Source organism: Molossus molossus, unplaced genomic scaffold (assembly GCF_014108415.1).
Source record: "Molossus molossus isolate mMolMol1 unplaced genomic scaffold, mMolMol1.p scaffold_m16_p_23, whole genome shotgun sequence".
NCBI lineage: Eukaryota > Metazoa > Chordata > Mammalia > Chiroptera > Molossidae > Molossus > Molossus molossus.
This window is the reverse complement of record NW_023425359.1, coordinates 22,337,515-22,355,658: the sequence shown is the minus strand read 5'-3', so window position 1 is coordinate 22,355,658 and position 18,144 is coordinate 22,337,515. Positions and strand designations below refer to the sequence as shown.

Sequence of the window (18,144 nt, the reverse complement as noted above, 5' to 3'; positions counted from 1 at the left end):
TGAGCAGTCAATGCCCCCTTTCTGGAGATCCACTAAGACACTGACGCAGCCAGGATCTTTCCAAATGTAAAGTACACATCTCCTGTAACCAGCAATTTGCTTCTAGAGTTTAAATCGTTTGCTGTATATACATAAATGCACAGGTTTATGTAAAAGGATGTTTTTAATGCATTATTTGTAATCGTGAATAGGAAGGGGGAGATGAAGGGAGGAGGAGAAAGAGAGGGAAGAAAACCCCATAATCCCGTAGCAAGAAAACAAAACAAATGACTCCACAAATAAGGAACAAATGAACATTGCTACATCCACACACCAGAATACGAAGTGTAAAATTCACGCAGTAAATGTCTGTGACTGATTTTCCCAAGTTCTCCGCTTTGTGGAGAAAAAATTAATGACTTTAACAACCAGAGAGCTTGACATCACCATTCCCTGTTTATTGAGTTGAAGCAAAAATCTGACCAAGAGGAAAAGTGGGCCCCTCCTTGGATGGACAATGAGGAAATCAAGGAGCTGAAATTAGAGTCAGACTTTCTCATCAGCTTCTCCGGTGACCGACAACCACAAGGCAGAATACATTGCAAATGTGGCCAGTTAGAAATCTACGTAACTAATCTTCCAGAGACAAAACCTGAAGCCTCCTAGGGCAAATTTTAACCACCTGTACAACCAGTCACAGGTTAAACACACACTCGCTACACCGAACGCGCCAATGTCTGTTACCTTTCCCGTGCTCTGTAAGATGGTGGTCCGTGTCCGCCACACTCTCTCTCTGCTGACGATGTCTCGGGTCACGTCCACCTCGGCGTCCACAAAACTCCGCTGTTTCAGAGCAGTTATGTCATCATCTAAGTCAGTCTTGATGGTAGATCTTTTCTTAGCCATAATTTTGGCTTTAATTGCAGCAATTTTTTCCACTGACATAGCTTCAGACAAAGACCTGAAAGCAATTTATTTTTTAAGTTTTCACAGTGAAGGATCTCTTGAGCACATCAGACTATGCTAACGTTACATTTATAAGTTCATGGTAAAAATACTTTAAGTGGCAATAACTAAGATTTTCTTATCTATAAAAATGACATACCTTGTATTTTATGATCATGTAAGATTTTTATAAAGAGCCCATGTAGAAATATTACTCTACGAGCAAATTAGCTCATTTCTTAGAGGGACCAATGCAACAAAAAATCTTCACTTTTTGTGTGTCTTCCCCTCCAAAAGAATGGAAACTTATTAATATGGGTACTTTAGTTCATATTTTCTAAGACTTTTACTTGCTCACATCCCTCTACTCAGGCAAATTATATAAACACACACACACACACCCTTGGAAAGGGGAGGGACTGAAAATGTCATTTTGCAAAGAACTCAAAGCTTGGGTTTTCCCTAAAGTTTACGGTAAGGTCTCAAGCCTGCAGATCACAGCGCACAGCACATCAGCTCCACAGGACAGGGGCTTTCAGACACGCACGCACACACGCTCCTGCCAAGGTCTGGGAGGTGGAGCCACAGTCTGAAATTTCCTTCACTTGATTTTCAAATAATAGGCAAAATAGTTAACAGAGGCTTTCATAACTATAAAAAAGGACAACACTGAGTATAGATTTCATTAATAATAACCCTGGTGTCATTTTTCACAACATAAAATGAGAAAAAGCTAAAAAGTGTTTGGGTACCTAAACAGTTGATAAAAGTATTACTCTAATCACAAGGTGACAATCTTGAAATATGTTTAAACAGCACCTGGAGAAACGACAGGAATCCCTGCAGGTACAATGCGGGACACACAGCACACTGGTCTGTCTACAGTAGGGACGAAGGTGCTTCATAGCAGAGGCCGAATGTGCATCTAGTCTTTGACTCATTTTAGGTATATTGTGCAACTTTCCCTCAAAATCTAAGGCATACCACCATATCTGAGGCAAATCAAGTAATTTTCTAAATGATAGTAAAATATGCATTCAACTTCCTTTCTAGCCAAGATGAACTGGCAGAGCCGCACCGAGCCTCCTCTTTGAACCAGCACAGTGTGTGAAGGGACAGTGTGCTGAGCGGCTGGTACCAAGCAGGGGAAGACCGTGATCTCTGGCCAAGGGAACCGGCGAAGGTGAGCCGAGCAGGCACGGTCTCCTGCGTGGACTTTCTCACAGGGCACGTGGAGGACGGCTTAGGAAAGCTGAGCGGACACCCTGACTTGAGACACTGGGGTCGAGTCCAGGGAAATGAAAGCGGCTGCGTCCACAGGTCGGAGGACGGGAACAGAGACCTGCCCACAAGGTCCCTCAGTGCCCAGCAGGACTCTGACCAGCACCGCCACGAGGAAACCAAAGCCGGGTATAGAACCATCCAAGAGGAGTCAGAGAACAATGCCCAATGCTCCCGCTTCATATTCATGGGCATCAGACAGAGCACTCAGAATGGTCTGCCCACCAATCTGTGGCGAACAAACCCAGACTACCAACTGTTTAAACAACAAATCTTCAAAAGACCCAAAAGGAACAATTTCCAAGTGACTTAACTATGTCCCCAAATAAAGCTAACGTAAATTTAGAGAAATACAAACAAATCTAGCACTCAGAAAGGTACAATGCAAAGTGTCTAGCACCTGAAGATTCCAAGGATGTTAAAGGAGCAGGAAAATACAAGCCAGGATGAGGACAAATCCAAATCGAACCAGCTGTAAACTGTCACAGACGAAGGGTGAGCAAAGGCGTTCAAGTAATTATCACAACTCTGTTCCACATGTTGAACAAGTCAGGTAGGGACACAGACAAGTTAAAAGTGCCACTGCCATCCGCTGGCCCCCTGGCCCTCGTGCTGTGAAGGTCTACGGACAGACCGAGGTGGCGAAGAACCAAGAAAGTCCTCTGAACGGCTTCACCCAGAAAACAAAGAAGATGTTTACCATGTGCAGGCAAAGGTTTCTTAGATGCAACACCAAAGCACCATTCACCAAAGAACACGTTAAAGAAATCAGACTTCACAAAAATGAAAACATTCTGCTGCTCTTCAAAAGGCAGCTACAAGACTGAAAAGACAAGTCAGATCGGGAGAAATGTTTGAAAAGTATATGTCTGAAAAAAAATTTGTATCCAGAAGATACAACAAACTTTCAAAACTCAGTTAAAAAAATGTTTTTCAGTAAAAAAGAAGACTTAGAATAAAAACTGTAAACTGAAAAATATAAATTTTTTTTTATATGGAGAAAAACTCGAAGAAATTTCACTGAACATGGTACAGGATGGCAAACAGGACAATGGAAAGATGCTCACAATATCTTTTAGTTTAGAACGGCGGCCTGGCCGGTGTGGCTCAGTGGCTGAGCGTCGACCCTGCACCAGGAGGTCGCCAGTTTGATTCCTGGTCAGGGCACGTGCCCGGGTTGTGGGCCCAATCCCGGGGGGGGGGGGGGGGAGGCACGCAGGAGGCGGCCAGTCGATGTTCTCTCTCATGATGTTTCTCTCTCTCCCTCCCTCTTCCTTCCTCTCTCTCAAATCAATAAAGAAAAAAAAATGTAAAAAAAAGAAGGGCGAAAGTTCAAGCCCTGACCACAGCTAGCGTGGCGAGGATGTGATGACACCAGAACACGTGTAAAAAGCGGGCAGAAATGTAAGCTAGAACCACCACTGTGAAAACCACTTTGGCACTTTCTTTTACTAATTAAATGTATGGCAATGACACTGGTTAATAAGATTACACAGGTTTCAAGAACACAGTTCTATGACACACTTCTGTGTCCTGCATTATGTGCCCACTACCTAAAGTCGAATCTTCTATCACCATATATCTGACCCCCTTTATCCTTGACTACCCTCCCCATCCCCTTCCCTCTGGTAACCACCATGCTGTCATCTGTGAGTTGTTTTTTTCTTGTTTGTTCACTTATTGCTTCCAGTTTGATAGCCCACATATGAGTGAAATCATATGGTTCTCAACCCTTCTGTCTGACCTATTTTGCTTAGCACGATACTCTCAAGTCCACCCACGCTGTCGCGAAGGGCAGTATCGCGGGTTTTCAAGACGCCGTGTGAGTAGTCCACTGGATATATGCTCTGGCAATTTCCTAAAAAGTTAGCTCTCCAATACAAAATGATCCAGTCATTCCTCTACCAGTATTTACTCAGGGGAAATAGAAACAGACGGCCATCAAAGACTTGTACAGAGAAACAGTAACATGTGAAACATCCACCAAGAGGTGACTGGGAAACACACTGCTCCACCCACACAGTGGAATACTACTCAGCGAAAAAAAGGAATGAGCTATTCATACATTCAACCATATGGATGGATCTCAAAATAATTATGCTAAATGGAAAAAAAGCACATACTACATACTTCCATTTATATTTAGAAAAAAAAAACTGACCTATAGTAACAGCAGATGATTGGCTGGCTGGGAAGGATGGAACAATGTGGGGGTGGACAGACCACTGGGAGTACACAGGACATTTATGGGGCTAATGCTATGTTCATTACCTTGATTATGATGATAGCTTCATAGACATACACAGACGTGAAAATTTACCAGTTTACACACTTTAAATATGAGTAGTTTACTGTATGCCAATTAGCCTCAATAAAGCTTTTAAAAATCTGCATTACAATTTTAAGTTTGGATAAAACTTCCAAAAACATATCGTGCCAAGAAAAAATTATGAAGTGATTCTAAATCTTAGTAAAAGTCAGGAGTCAATAAAATACGAGCACAGGCCCAAACCAGCCAAGCCCATTCACCTAGGACTGAAAGCGGTCCATGGCTGCTTCCCCACCAGGGAAGAGTTGAATAGTCACAAAAACCAAAGCCAAAATACTGAACACGTGACACTTTACAGGAAAACTCTGCTGACCTCTACTATAAATCAACAAGAGATGACATGACAAAAAGTGGCTTGGATTCTAATTTTTAAAGAAGAACAGATCAATATGGTGACAAAATCAAGAAGGCTTTCCAGAAAGCGTAATTTGCACAATGGCCTCAACACCCACCCCCCTTCCCGTAAAACATGCCCACGCACCACCTTCTGAACTCAGGGCACAGAGGCATATAATGAGTGCAGGTAAATGTAGAGTAGACGGCATATTAATAGCCCTCTTCCCCCATCCACTTACATAGACCTAAACTGCGTACTTCCCACTGAAGAAATTCTTACCTGATCTGTTCAGTCTGTACAATCCCTTCCTTGTGACCCTCCAAGCGAGCCGCCAGCCTCTCCTTATCAAGGCGCACACACTCTTCATCCTGGGAACAGTCACTGCTAGTGAATGTTTTACAGCTTTAAGTTTTAGAATAAAAAAACACTACACGTAACTTTTCTTTACATACAGTCCTGCCTAAAGTTCCAGGCATCACTGGCCCTGTGTCAACTTGAAGATCACTTTCAGTTACAGGAAGACAATAAATATATATAATAAAAAAGATAATAAATATATAGCGGAGCACATAAGAACAGAACTGACTAAAAACTTACCATATAACTTTAGTGACTGTTTTCTAGGATTAAATGGTCTTCCCATAAGATATCACAGCTACCTTTATTCAGAAAGATATCGTACAACAAATAAACCCCAACTCTTCAAGAAAGTTTATAACTAAGTTTATGAAAAGCCTTCACTACAGTCAAAATTTCATTTTGGATCGAGGTTGTTTTCATCTGTTACCACAGTCCTGAATCCATCAATACAGATTGAAACGCTAGATGCAAACCGTGTACGGTTTTCAAAGCCTAGTCCTCCAAACATCAGGAGTTGCCTACAAAGTGCCCCTTGGGCCACTTCCTGTCTGAATTGAACCTTGGTAGCAGCATTAGAATTTCAGGTAAAATTTAGTTTGGACATGTTTGGTTTCTTAAAAACAGGACTTAGTACGCTGATCTCCACATTCAACACATGAGAAAACCGAGGACCCGAGTCAGTAATATCTATGACTAACAGAATATGAAATTGTATAAAAAGCATCAATACATCTGAGGTCTAAAAAGATGTTATGCGCCCTGGCCAGTTTGGCTCAGCGGTTAGAGCGTCGGCCTGCGGTCCGGAGAGACCCGGGTTCAGTTCCCGCTAAGGGCACGTACTTCGGTTGCAATTTGTCCCCGGCCCTGGTTGGTCGTGCGGGTGGCAGCCACTCGATGTGTCCCTTCACGTCGATGTTTCTCTCTCTCTCTCCCTCCCACTCTATCTGTACAAAAATAAATAAATAAATAAAAGGATGTTATGCTCCAATTCATGCTCTATTATTAATCTATCATATAAAACTCTTAAAACAGACATTGCTAACATGAAAGTAAGGATAATATTTTAGGAAACACAATGAATTTTGTATTTGTAACAAAGGTGTCAACAAAGCGCTCAAGTTCTTAGGAGACTGCTTGCGGATTTTAGAAACTGCAGCCTGGATTCTAACCAGATCAGAACCCTCACCCTCAGGGCCTCTCTTTCCTAGACTTGAGCCTGGCAGGTTCTCAGCATGTATCTGCTGACGTGAGAAGTGTCCACGTAACACAGCTGGTTAGTAACTCATTTAACTCTATAGATGCACTGTCAGAAATGTTATTATGCTATGTCCTGCTGACTTTTCAAATTAATAGAATCCTAGGAAATAGCATTTCTGAGTTCAATTTTTTCAGTATTATACTGCGGAATGAAAGTTTTTCTAAATAAATGGTATCCTCAAATTCACTCAATTTGTAGAGTAGTTGGTCACAGCCTCCTTGCATACAAAGAGACTTGGGGAAATTTCAGTTTTACTGCCACAGAATGTATACCCAATACAGTGGAACGGTCAGCAGCCAGACTGCCTGGGCTCTAATCCTGGTTCTGTGAACCCAACAAGCCACTTGCTCTGAGCTGGTTTGCTCTTAGATGACATGCACAGTACTGCCAATTTCAGGAGCTTTTGGTGGAAATCATAGGAATTTATATACATAAAGTACAGAGAACATCACCGAGCACCAAGTAATAACAAGGAGCTAATTATTATTATCGCTCCTAAAAAAACATAGGCCCATGTCTCAAAGTACACTACTTAAAATTAGTTTCAGCATCAGATGTCCATGATCCCACTGTTTTTACCAACTCACCCTGTTCCTTTAACAGCTCCTTTTCTTATCCTGAACTGTAGATGTTTTGCTGTTTATGAAGTAGGCAAAATGTACACCCACTTGACTCACACACGTGTGTGAAGTAAGAAGGTTTAAGTCTCTGGCACGTCAGCACTAGTGATGGCTACAGAGCTGTTCTGTAGTGTTCACCGATGAATGACCCACTCAGCCATGTCGAGATCTTAAGTACCCCTCTGGTGCCCAACCCTCCATTCCAGGGGGACTTATATGTAACTGATCTGGGGCTTGTTACAAATTTAAATAAATGGTATAAAATTCCTAAAGTCTTAGGCAGTGTACTAGCTAATCAACAAATATTCTTTCCAAGGTAACTGCATTTCTTACATGACTTCTGTTGCAAGTGAACTACCTTATTGGACAATATAGACATTCCATTTAGTGGCTGTAATACGCTACAAAAATATGTAACCAGATGTGTCAATATCTTAAGTAACTATAATAAGCACTTCCTGTTCACTGCTCCTAAGAGTGAAGCAAATCTCCACACCATCTTATTCCAGGGTTAGGCAAACTGCAACCCAAAGGCCAAACCTGGCCCTCCATCTGCTCTGTCAACTACTGCTGGGCTAAGGCCAGGCCTGCTCGTCCACGCGCCGGCTCGGCTCCAGCAGCAGAGTGGAGGGGTTGGGCAGAGACTAAATGACCCAAAAAGCCCAAATATTTACTGTCTGGCACTTTATAGAAAAAGTTTTCCAACCCCTGATGTAGTCCAACACTTCCATCAATAAGGAAATAAAGTGATTTGTCCATCACATAGCTTATACATCAAAGATCTTAAACTACGCTCAAGCTACTGTTTATTCTTCAACAGTTTTTCCAGAAAAAAGCTCCTAGGTTTCTATGAGCAAAGAATTCTTACGGCTACACAATCCCAATTTCTGTAACAATATGAATCACTTTTTTTAATCCTCACCAAGGATATTTTTCCATTTATCTTCAGATAGAGCAGGAGGGAGGAAGCGAGAACGAGAGAGAGAAAGAGAGAGAGAAAGAGAGAGAGAAACACACAGACATCGATGTGAGAGAGAGACATCGACTGGTTGCCTCCCGCACAACCCCAACCAGGGCCTGGGATGAACTGCAACTGAGGTACATGCCCTAGGTCAGAATCGAACCCATGACTCTGGTTCACAGGCCAATGCTCTAACCACTTAGCTACCCGGCCAGGGCAATATGAATCACCTTTAAAATAAAATTCCATTACCTCAATTCTCGGTTTCTTTGCTTCTGCTAAAACTTCATCTGCAGCTCGTTTGACTGTAAGAAAAAATAAATAAATGTATAGTTTTGGGACAGGTTTTTGAAAGTTTAAAATAAACATTCAACAAGACATACCTTGAGTAGATCTCTGAAGACCAATTTCTAGAGGGGCACTTCTGTCTATACTTGCCGAAGTTGCTGAAGATTTAAAAAGATTTTGTGAGGTCAATATTTGAACACATATAGTAGACATTACTACAAGTGAAAAGCTCAAGATCTGTTATATTACTTTAGATATATGGTGATCTCCCTAACTAAAAATTAAGTTTCAGAGCAGCTTTGTAAATGCATTTCACTTTATTTTCATTAATCTTAGGAGAGAGAGAAACATAGATTGGTTGTTTCTCAGTATAGTTTAAATATGCAATTCTATTATTATGAATGAAGTGAAGCATTTTGTATTATTTTATTACCTTTTCTGTGAATTGTACGGCCATAGTTTATTGGGGTGCTGGTCATTTATGCATGTTTTTTTTTTAATTAAAAAAATTTTTTATTGATTTCTTAGAGAGAGGAAGGGAGGGAGAGAGAGAAACATCGATAGGCCGCCTCCTGCTTGGCCCCCCCCGAGACTCAGCCTGAAACCCGGGCACGTGCTCTGCCCGGGAATCCAACTGAGACCTCTCAGTTCATGCAATGATGCTCAATCCACTGAGCCACACTGGCCAAGCTATGTATATATTTCTAAGACCACGTCATATCATTAGCGAGATTGGCCCTTTTACTTTAATTAGTTGAAATATCTTTTCCCAGTCTGTCATGTCTTTATAATGCCAAAATGTTTACTCTTTACCAACCTATTAACGTAATAATCCCACCTTTCCACCATTGATTAGAAATGTCTCTTTATTGATGTTGAACTCATACAACTTAACATCTAGCAAATAAAGAAGCTGTTCTATCAATTTATTCATTCACATATTTTAAATTATCAGGGCTTTGTATGATTAGTATTTTCTCACTGATCTCCAAATTTTTGTAACATTTAGTTTGTCAAATGAAGTTTAGAATAATTTCTAGTTCCACCCACCCATCAAGATTTTTATTGGGATCATGTTAATACATAAATCATGTCAAGAACTGATATCTTTCCCCAGGCCAGTGTGGCTCAGTGGTTGAGCATCAACCCCATGCACCAAGAGGTCATCAGTTCAATTCCCGGTCGGGGCACATGCCCAGGTTGTAGGCCTAATCCTCAGTGGGGGGCCTGCAGGAGGTGGCCAATCGATGTTCTCGCTCATTGATGTTTCTATCTCTGCCCCTCTCCCTTCTTCTCTCTCTAAAATCAATAAAGAAAAAATAAAAACTAAAAAAAAAAAAAGAATTGATATCATTCAGCTGTATGCCTTCCTAAGAATACAGAATGTCTTAAGATTTTATCAACTTTTTCATTAAACCATTAAGTTAGCAATTTTTAAAAAATGAGCAAAATAATATACTTGATGACTAAAAGTACTTGTCCCACAGAAACTATAGGAAATAATGAGGATGGATAAAAGGTAACTCTGTTCTGGGGGGAAAAAACACATTTGCTCTAAAGCATTGTCCCCAAACTAGCCTATTTATCAGGCTCACCTGAGATAATTATTAAAAACAGAGAATCCTAAGACTCCATACCAGATCTTCTGAAACAAAAAAAGATCTGTTTTTAACAAGTATACCACCATATGATTCAAAATGGGGGGGAGGGCCTGCCTATCCCCCCAGCTCCATCCACCCTCTTCACCACAATGTAAGACCCTCCACAGCCCTCCCGGCATCTCACCTTTGGGTGTCCGTCTGCCTGGCACAGTAACATGCTTTAGGACGGGGCTAGCACCCTGGGCAGCACCCGGCACGTGCTGTAGGACAGGGCCTAGCACCCTGGGCAGCACCCGGCACGTGCTGTAGGACAGGGCCTAGCACCCTGGGCAGCACCCGGCATGTGCTCTAGGACAGGGCCTAGCACCCTGGGCAGCACCCGGTACGTGCTGTAGGACAGGGCCTAGCACCCTGGGCAGCACCCGGCACGCGCTGTAGGACAGGGCCTAGCACCCTGGGCAGCACCCGGCACGCGCTGTAGGACGGGCCTAGCACCCTGGGCAGCACCCGGCACGCGCTGTAGGACGGGCCTAGCACCCTGGGCAGCACCCGGCACGTGCTGTAGGACGGGCCTAGCACCCTGGGCAGCACCCGGCACGCGCTGTAGGACGGGCCTAGCACCCTGGGCAGCACCCGGCACGTGCTGTAGGACAGGGCCTAGCACCCTGGGCAGCACCCGGCACATGCTGTAGGACGGGGCTAGCACCCTGGGCAGCACCCAGCACAAAGCCTTTACGAACAAGCCCTGGGTGAGCGCCTGCTGAATGCTCAGTGGGGACAGTGAGGAGGCCAACGCTCTTGATGATGGTCTTTCTGCAACACATGAGACCGTGCAAAGCAGCCTTCCTGTTAAAGCCACGGAGCAGAACACACGACAATACGCCCATTAGTGACTTCATGGTAACAAACTGCACCAGGAAAGGTGAGAGCAGACATCTCTGTCTCAAAGCGTTCACTCTGGAAGATGCAAATTAGCAACTGCTCTCTCAGGTAAGCACCCACGATCAACCACTGTTCTGAATGCTGGGTATTTAACAACTGCCTCCCCTTGGAGTTCACCCTCTCGTGGGAGAGACAGACAACATATAAGTAAACGAGTAAATGCACGATTTCAGGCCAACATGAGGAATCCGATGAAAGACAAGTCAGGATGGGCTATCCAGGTGAGGGAAGGAGGGAACACAGTGTTAGTTACTGCATACGTCAGAGGGGTCAGGTAAGTTGTTCCGGACAGGCCACCATCTGAGCAGATCGGAATAAAGTGGTAGAAAGTGAGCCATGTGACAACGTAGAGACACAGAACTGAACACGGAGACCATAGCAATTGCAAAGGCTCTAGGGCTGGGACAAGTAAAACAGAGAGACTGGACTGCCGTCCGCAAAGGAAGATACGGTAGAGACAGAGGTGGAAGCAAGACCGTACAGGTGAGGACAGTGTGATGGGAGCCACAGGATGGTCTTAAGCAGGGGAGTGACACAACCAAGCTACACACTCCTTCAAAAACAGGTCACCCCAACAGCAGGCGGAGAGCACACTGTGGAGGCCGTGCGGTCGTCTGCAGAGAGAGAGGAACAGGGTGGGAGGAGACCGCTAAGAAGCGGTCAGACTTTCAAGATGAAAGACGAGCACTAGGCGAACGGGCAACCCTTTGCCGAGCTGGGAGCATGGCGAGTAAACCTGCGTGTTAGTTCTGTTCCCAGGAGACGGGGAGGAGGGAGTCGGCACTGTGTTGCTGGACACGTTAAATTCCAGATGCCTGTAAATCTCCGAGGGAAGATGTTGAGAGTGACTTCCTAACACTGCGTGAACAAGTATACACGCAAAACAAAATGAGAGGGGCGATGAGCAGAAGAGACATCCAAAAGCACCACAGATGCCGAGTGGACAGACTCCCCAGGCGGGAGCAGCAGGCGCTGCCGAGAGGTCAAGTCAGCAGTGGGTAGAGACCAAGGGCTTTGGCCATCCTCGCGTGTACTGACCTCACCGGAGGGGGTTAGTGGGACGGTAAGGAAGAAAGCAAACTGGAGTGGGCTTGGAGAGAAGCAGAGATAAAGCAGCAGCAGCAGGGATACCTCACAACTCCTGCGAAGAATTCTGCATCAAGACGACAAACGGAGCAGGAGACAGTAGGGATGTAGAGTTTTTTTTTTATCCTCACCCGAGGACACTTTCCATTTTTTTGTACAGATAGAGTGGGAGGGAGGGAGAGAGAAACATCGACGTGAAAGGGACACATCAAGTGGCTGCCACCCGCACGACCAGGGCTGGGGACAAACTGCAACCAAAGTACCCGCCCTTAGCGGGAACCGAACCCAGGTCTCTCCGGACCACAGGCTGATGCTCTAACCGCTGAGCCAAACCGGCCAGGGTGGAATGCAGAGTTTTTAAATGAGATCTTATTGTTTGGATTCCAAAGGGAATGATGCAGAAGAGAGAACTGATGATACTAGAGGTAAGCAATCATTTTCAAAGGCAAAGCCCAGGAGAATGTGAAATGAGATGGAGTCCATTCACAAAGACGGGGTGCCAGGCCTCAGGAGCTAAGACCGTGCACTGGCGTTCATGGGAAAGAAAGGAGAGCAGATGGACACGGGTGCAGGTAGGCCAGTGTTTACTGGGAACACAACTTCTCTCCCCCTGCTTCTTAGTTCATGGTCGGGCAGAGGATAACGCAATGTCTACTTAAGAGTGACAGCAATTTAAAAATCACTCACATGCTTCACCGTTGAGATATCCAAGTAGATCTTTTCGGTCAGGTCTTCTAACCACAGGAATATTTTCAGTCTGAAATAAAAATTTTAAATTAGATATCAAATAAATAATTATAAGAAACGTGGTAAAGATAAATGCCACGTACCATCTGAACATTATTCCAACATATCTTGATAACATTTATTTACAATCATAATTTTAGAAAATAACTAGGCTAAAAGAACTTAATAAAAAATCTTAAAAAGGTTTAAGCATATTAATTTTTGGTAACTATACTTATTTTCCCCATTATCAAGGTTAAGTTTTTCATGTTTTTTTAAATTGATTTTAGAGAGAGGAAGGGGGGACGGGGTGGAGGAGAGGAGGGGGACAGGGGGAGGAGGGAGGGAAAGCGAGCCTGCGCCATCAGTCAGCTGCGTCCTGTACGCGCCCTGACTAGGACTCGAACCTGCCACCTTTCGCTGTACTGGACGATGCTCCAACCAACTGAGCCACACCGGCCAAGGTGGTACCTCTACTCTTGAAATTCAGTTATGATTATGATCGTGTATACGACCCTATCCCTCTTTAAAACGTCAGTTCGAGTCCTTCTGGCCCCCTTGCTCCCTCTGAGTGTTAGGTTTCATTCCACGCGTGCCGGTCAGTGTACTCGGGGCCACTCTCTTCAGCCCTTGCCTGCTCCGCGGACGCAGTCTTTCCACAGTGCTTGCTTTTTTCACGTACAAACCAAACCTCCTCAAAATATTCTGCTTGGACTCCTTCAAATAAACAGCCACTAAAACTAGATTTCATAATTAACAATCGGTATGTGTTGTTTAGGCAAAGGGGAAAATGTAGGCAATCATATAGGAAAATGTTAATGGTAGTTGTTCACTTTCTACACATTTCTTTCTTATCCTTCAGTGTGTAGTAGAAATGCTGTACACAGGGGAGAAAGAGTAAAAATCAAATCTGAAAATTGTTTCTATTTTGGTAAAATGGATACATTTCCTTTAACCAGGGACATTAACAATTTGTAAGGAAGTGAGAAAAACAAACAGAACTACTTTTGGCACCAACTCATCTTTGAGCCATGAATTCAGTAAATCCTATGATTCCCACCATTTCCATATAAGTTTTACAATGTAAACAGAGTACAGGAAAAAGTGGTGGCTGCAGGATTATAAAGTTCCCTCTGTCACTTTACATAAACAACAAGGAAGGAACAAGAACTCTTGGCATGTCTGACTAATTAGCTACGTTACGCTCAACACTGATGTAATTTCCCTGCACCAAGGACCCTGCTCACAGTCCTGGATGCCGGGGACGCACCTATGGGTCAGGAAAACCCTTCAGAAATAGTCCGCTCAAGCCCTGGCCAAGGTGGCTAAGTTGACTAGAGTGTCATCCCAACACGCCAAGGTTGCAAGTTCGATCCCCAGTCAGGGCACATATAAGAAGCAACCAATCAATACACAAATAAGGAAAACAAATTGACATATCTCTCTCTCTCTCCCCCCCCTTCCTCCCTCTCTCTAAAATCAATAAACATAAAAAGTCCGTCAGAAGAGCAAACAACACGAGGGAGTTAAGAGAAATTGTAGAACCCTAGACTTCTAGAACCCTGCCCTTTTGATCTGTCAAGCATTTAGGAAAAACAAGAGTTAAAGCTTAGTGACCAAGGGTACTAAGGGCATCAGTAACAATTACAGCTGCTAGTTACGTGCTACAACCCTTCCCCAAGAGCATAATTTCTACATCTAAACCGAATATCTGGATCATCTCTATTACCCAAAATGCATGGATATAGCCAATGAAACATTCTAACTACTGCCTACCTCAGTGTTTAAACACCTACTATGAGTTAACACAGCGTTACAGAGAGGTGCTATTTAATTCCACTCTTCTCCCAAATTCCAGGTTGTTTCACCCTCTATAATATTTTTCAATACAAATTTGACACTGAACATGTATTTCTTGTTCAGAAAAGCGGTGTTCAAACACTGAAATGCAGCCCTGGCCGGTTTGGCTCAGCGGTTAGAGCGTCGGCCTGCGGTCCAGAGAGACCCGGGTTCGGTTCCCACTAAGGGCATGTACCTCGGTTGCAGTTTGTCCCCGGCCCTGGTTGGTCGTGCGGGTGGCAGCCACTCGATGTGTCCCTTTCACATCGATGTTTCTCTCTCTCTCTCTCCCTCCTGCTCTACCTGAACAAAGAATGAAAAAGTGTCCTCGGGTGAGGATAAAAAAAAAAAAAAAAATTGCAAACACTGAAATGCAGAAATCAGGTAAAACGGAAAACAAGTTAATTTATCAATAAAGTCGGAAAAGTCTGACTAAAAATTTTAAAAAAGTTATGTTAAAAAAGTTATGCCTAAAAAAGTTATGTTATTCTTAATTCTTTCTGACGTCAGAAAAGTCTTCTAGAGATTAAACTAGAGTTCTTAGGGTCCTTCCACAGACACATTAATTTTGTATGTGATGTTTGTTTCTCTCTCTCTCTCAAAATCAATGGAAAAAATATCCTCAGGTGAGGATTAACAAGACAAAACAAAAAAATCCATATAAATCACAATATTCTAATTACAAACCACCAGGAGACTTTCATCCTTTTGATTTGAAACCCACGAGGGAAGTTATCCGTACCAAATGATACCCACCACCAACTAAATAAAAAAAGTTTTAAAATGAATTCTACTTACGGCTGCACGTCGGACATAAACAGGATGAGAAAGGTGCACATTGTTAAGTAGAAATAATATAGAATCCAATGTGTAGTATTCTCTGGGTTGGCCTTCCTTTCCAGTCCTGAAATAATTACAGCAAGAGTTTTACTCACAATTCTAATTCAGTTACCTGAACTTAATTATATGTATTAATTCACCTATACCCACTTTGCTCTCCAACAATGGATTTATCATGGCTAACAAAAATACACACAAAGTATGCGATCTAGTAAGTGGAACTATAAGTAGGGGAACGGAACACCCAGGCAGACAATGAAAAAAGCAAGAAGTAAGGAGAGCACAATATTTATACCTAAGGTATTATAGGCTTTTAGAATGTGGCCCAAATTGGGTTCTGGGCGTTGCCAACAGAGGAACCTATAACCAGTAACACACTGGAGAGGATCCACAGAGAAAAGAATCAGACTGATTAGGAGAAGCATGACTATTTCAGGTGCTAAACTTACAAGAAATTGATTCTATGTCTCCCACGGAACACTCTTACCCTAAACACAACAATGAGTTTCAAAGATGTAATTCCTACGACATCCCTCAAATTAGCAATGAAGTAAATGCAAAATGAATTCTACCTGTGATAAAACAGTGTCTTGGGGGGGGGGAGTGTCCAACCCCACCCTCCCTACAACACTCGCCCCCATCTAGAAACATCAGAGTATCTGAATTCATCCGAATACGCCAGGCATACTCAGCCCAAACCTAATTTTCTAGCCTTTATTTTCACTTTTCTTCTAAGTGGATATATTTCAAAGCACCCATCACTGTCAAATACGGTACCGTGAAATCTAACACGTGGGTAACAACCGGGGCTTTATGACACGGACCATGGGACCACCGGAACACCGGAGCACCGGCGCGCTGCCTGCAGGGAGTGGGCATTGTCTGCCGCTGCGGCTGGACCTGTGCACACGTGCTCACAGCGAAGGAAAACGACTCACTGGCGACTCGCTGCTGCAGAAGTTTGACCTCGGCTAGTCCAGCACTCCTGCCCCACCGGGTTGCTGTCAAACATTTCCTCCGGCTCGCGCGCCTTTGAGGCAGCCGGTCCCCTGGTCCCGAAGGCCCCAACCCTGCAGCTCGCCCAGCACCCCGCCCCTGCCTTGAGGCTTACCCCTGTGCTCGCTCCCTCACTCGGGAAGAGTCCCTGGCGCGTCTACGGGTCAAGCCGACCTCTATGAACCTCCCTAACACCCCCAGATCTCAGGGACCGCCTCGGTCAAGCCCCTTCCAGGCACAACCCGGGGTCCGAACGCGCTTCCTGTGCCTCACCCTGAACCACCCCACAACCCGAGTCCTCTCGTCCTGAACCCCGTTTCTTGAAGAAAAGCAACGACTCGGAGAGAACGCGAAGCAGAGGCACTCGCCACGGCCGAGCCCTCCGACAACAAAACGCACCGAGGGTCGGCGTTCACCGCCCACCTGCCACCCCGCGAACCGCGTAAGCAGCCCTGGAGGCCAAAAGGCCAAACTGCAAAAGCGACCGCCGGACCCCCGCGCCCCCGGCTTCTCACCGACTCTTCCCGGAGCCCACGCCTCGCGTGCAGCCGAGGCAGACGCGGGGGGCAGTTCCGGCCGCGGGGTCCCGGGACCCCACCGGGGCACCCTGCAGAGCAACACCCCCGAGAAGGCCCAGGCGGCCCCGGCTCAGACGCGTTCTCTCCGCTACACTCGGCGCACCCCACGTGGGTCGGCGTCCCCCAAAACATTCCCGAACCGCACGCCCCGTCCAGTTCCGACTCGGGGTCCCGGGCCCCCTTCTCCCTCAGGAAGCCCCGGCGTCCGCCTGCGGCCGGACCTGCAGGACCCTCCCGGGCGGGCGTCCCGACCGCGCAGCCGGCGCCCGCTCCCGAGGGACCGCGGGGGCCCCGGAGCCCGGCCAGGCGCCGCGAGGGCAGCGGGGACCCTCGCAACGCGGGGCGGCCGGAGCGAGGGGCGGACGGTCGGCGCCGCAAAGGGGCGCCCGGGGACCCCCGCTGCACCCCTGCGCCTCGCCGGCGCTCCGTGCACGCCGCCCGGACACCCGACGGGGGGCAGCGCCCCCGACGCGGCTGCCCCCGCCCCCACCGGGAAAAGTGCAACTTCTGCCCCGGAGGAAACTTTCCCCCGAGCCCCGCCGTCCCAGCCCAGGCCGGGGGGAGGGGCCCGCGCCCGACTCCGCCCGCCCCCCGCCGCCCTGCCCGACGTACCCCCAGACCACATAGTTGGTCTTCACGTTCTTGGGCCAGGAGAACTCGCCGAAGATGACTTCGTCCCCCTTCACCACGATCTCCTTCTTCTGGATGTTGTACTGTCGCAGGACGCTGAGCACGTCCGCCATCTTCCGCCCCTCGCCGCCGCGGGCCCCGCGCGCCGCCGCCGCCGCCGCCGCGCCGCCTCCGGCTGCGCCCGCCGCCCGCCGCCGCCCGCCGCCCGCTCGCCCGCGCCGCCGCCGCCGCCGCCGCCGCCGCCGCGAACCAACTGCGGCCGCGCTCGCCGCCGCGCTCGCCTACGCCAGCAGCGGGGCAGGAGCCGCCCAGGCCGCCGAGGACCCCGCGCTCGGAGCAAGGCCCCGCCGCCGGCTGCCCGCGGAGAACGCCTGACTGCGTGCCCCTGCGCCGCGCGGCCGCCGCCAGGGGGCGTTCCCACCGCCCAGCGACACGCCCCTCCCCGACCTCCGCGGGGCACCCGGCCGACGCCCGGCCCGACCCTCGCGGCGCAGGGACGCGGCCACGACGTACGATGCACGCACGGGACTCACCGTCGGGCGCACGCG

At 46.6% G+C, this 18,144-nt stretch overlaps 1 protein-coding gene across 3 annotated transcripts in view; it reads right to left on the bottom strand.

Moving 5' to 3' along the window:
- CDC73 (cell division cycle 73) overlaps nt 1–17,804 on the bottom strand; it is a 78,811-nt gene extending 61,007 nt beyond the window's left edge. For all 3 annotated transcript variants that reach the window (XM_036277363.1, XM_036277364.1, XM_036277365.1), the window contains exons 1-7: nt 17,579–17,804; nt 15,351–15,456; nt 12,675–12,744; nt 8,454–8,516; nt 8,323–8,375; nt 5,151–5,239; nt 724–940 (exon numbers count right to left, since the gene is read on the bottom strand). In XM_036277363.1, coding sequence (XP_036133256.1) covers nt 724–940; nt 5,151–5,239; nt 8,323–8,375; nt 8,454–8,516; nt 12,675–12,744; nt 15,351–15,456; nt 17,579–17,709 — 729 coding nt within the window. In that variant the 5' untranslated portion in view covers nt 17,710–17,804. The remainder of the gene's footprint in view (nt 1–723; nt 941–5,150; nt 5,240–8,322; nt 8,376–8,453; nt 8,517–12,674; nt 12,745–15,350; nt 15,457–17,578) is intronic.
- Between the last annotated feature and the right edge of the window lie 340 nt (nt 17,805–18,144).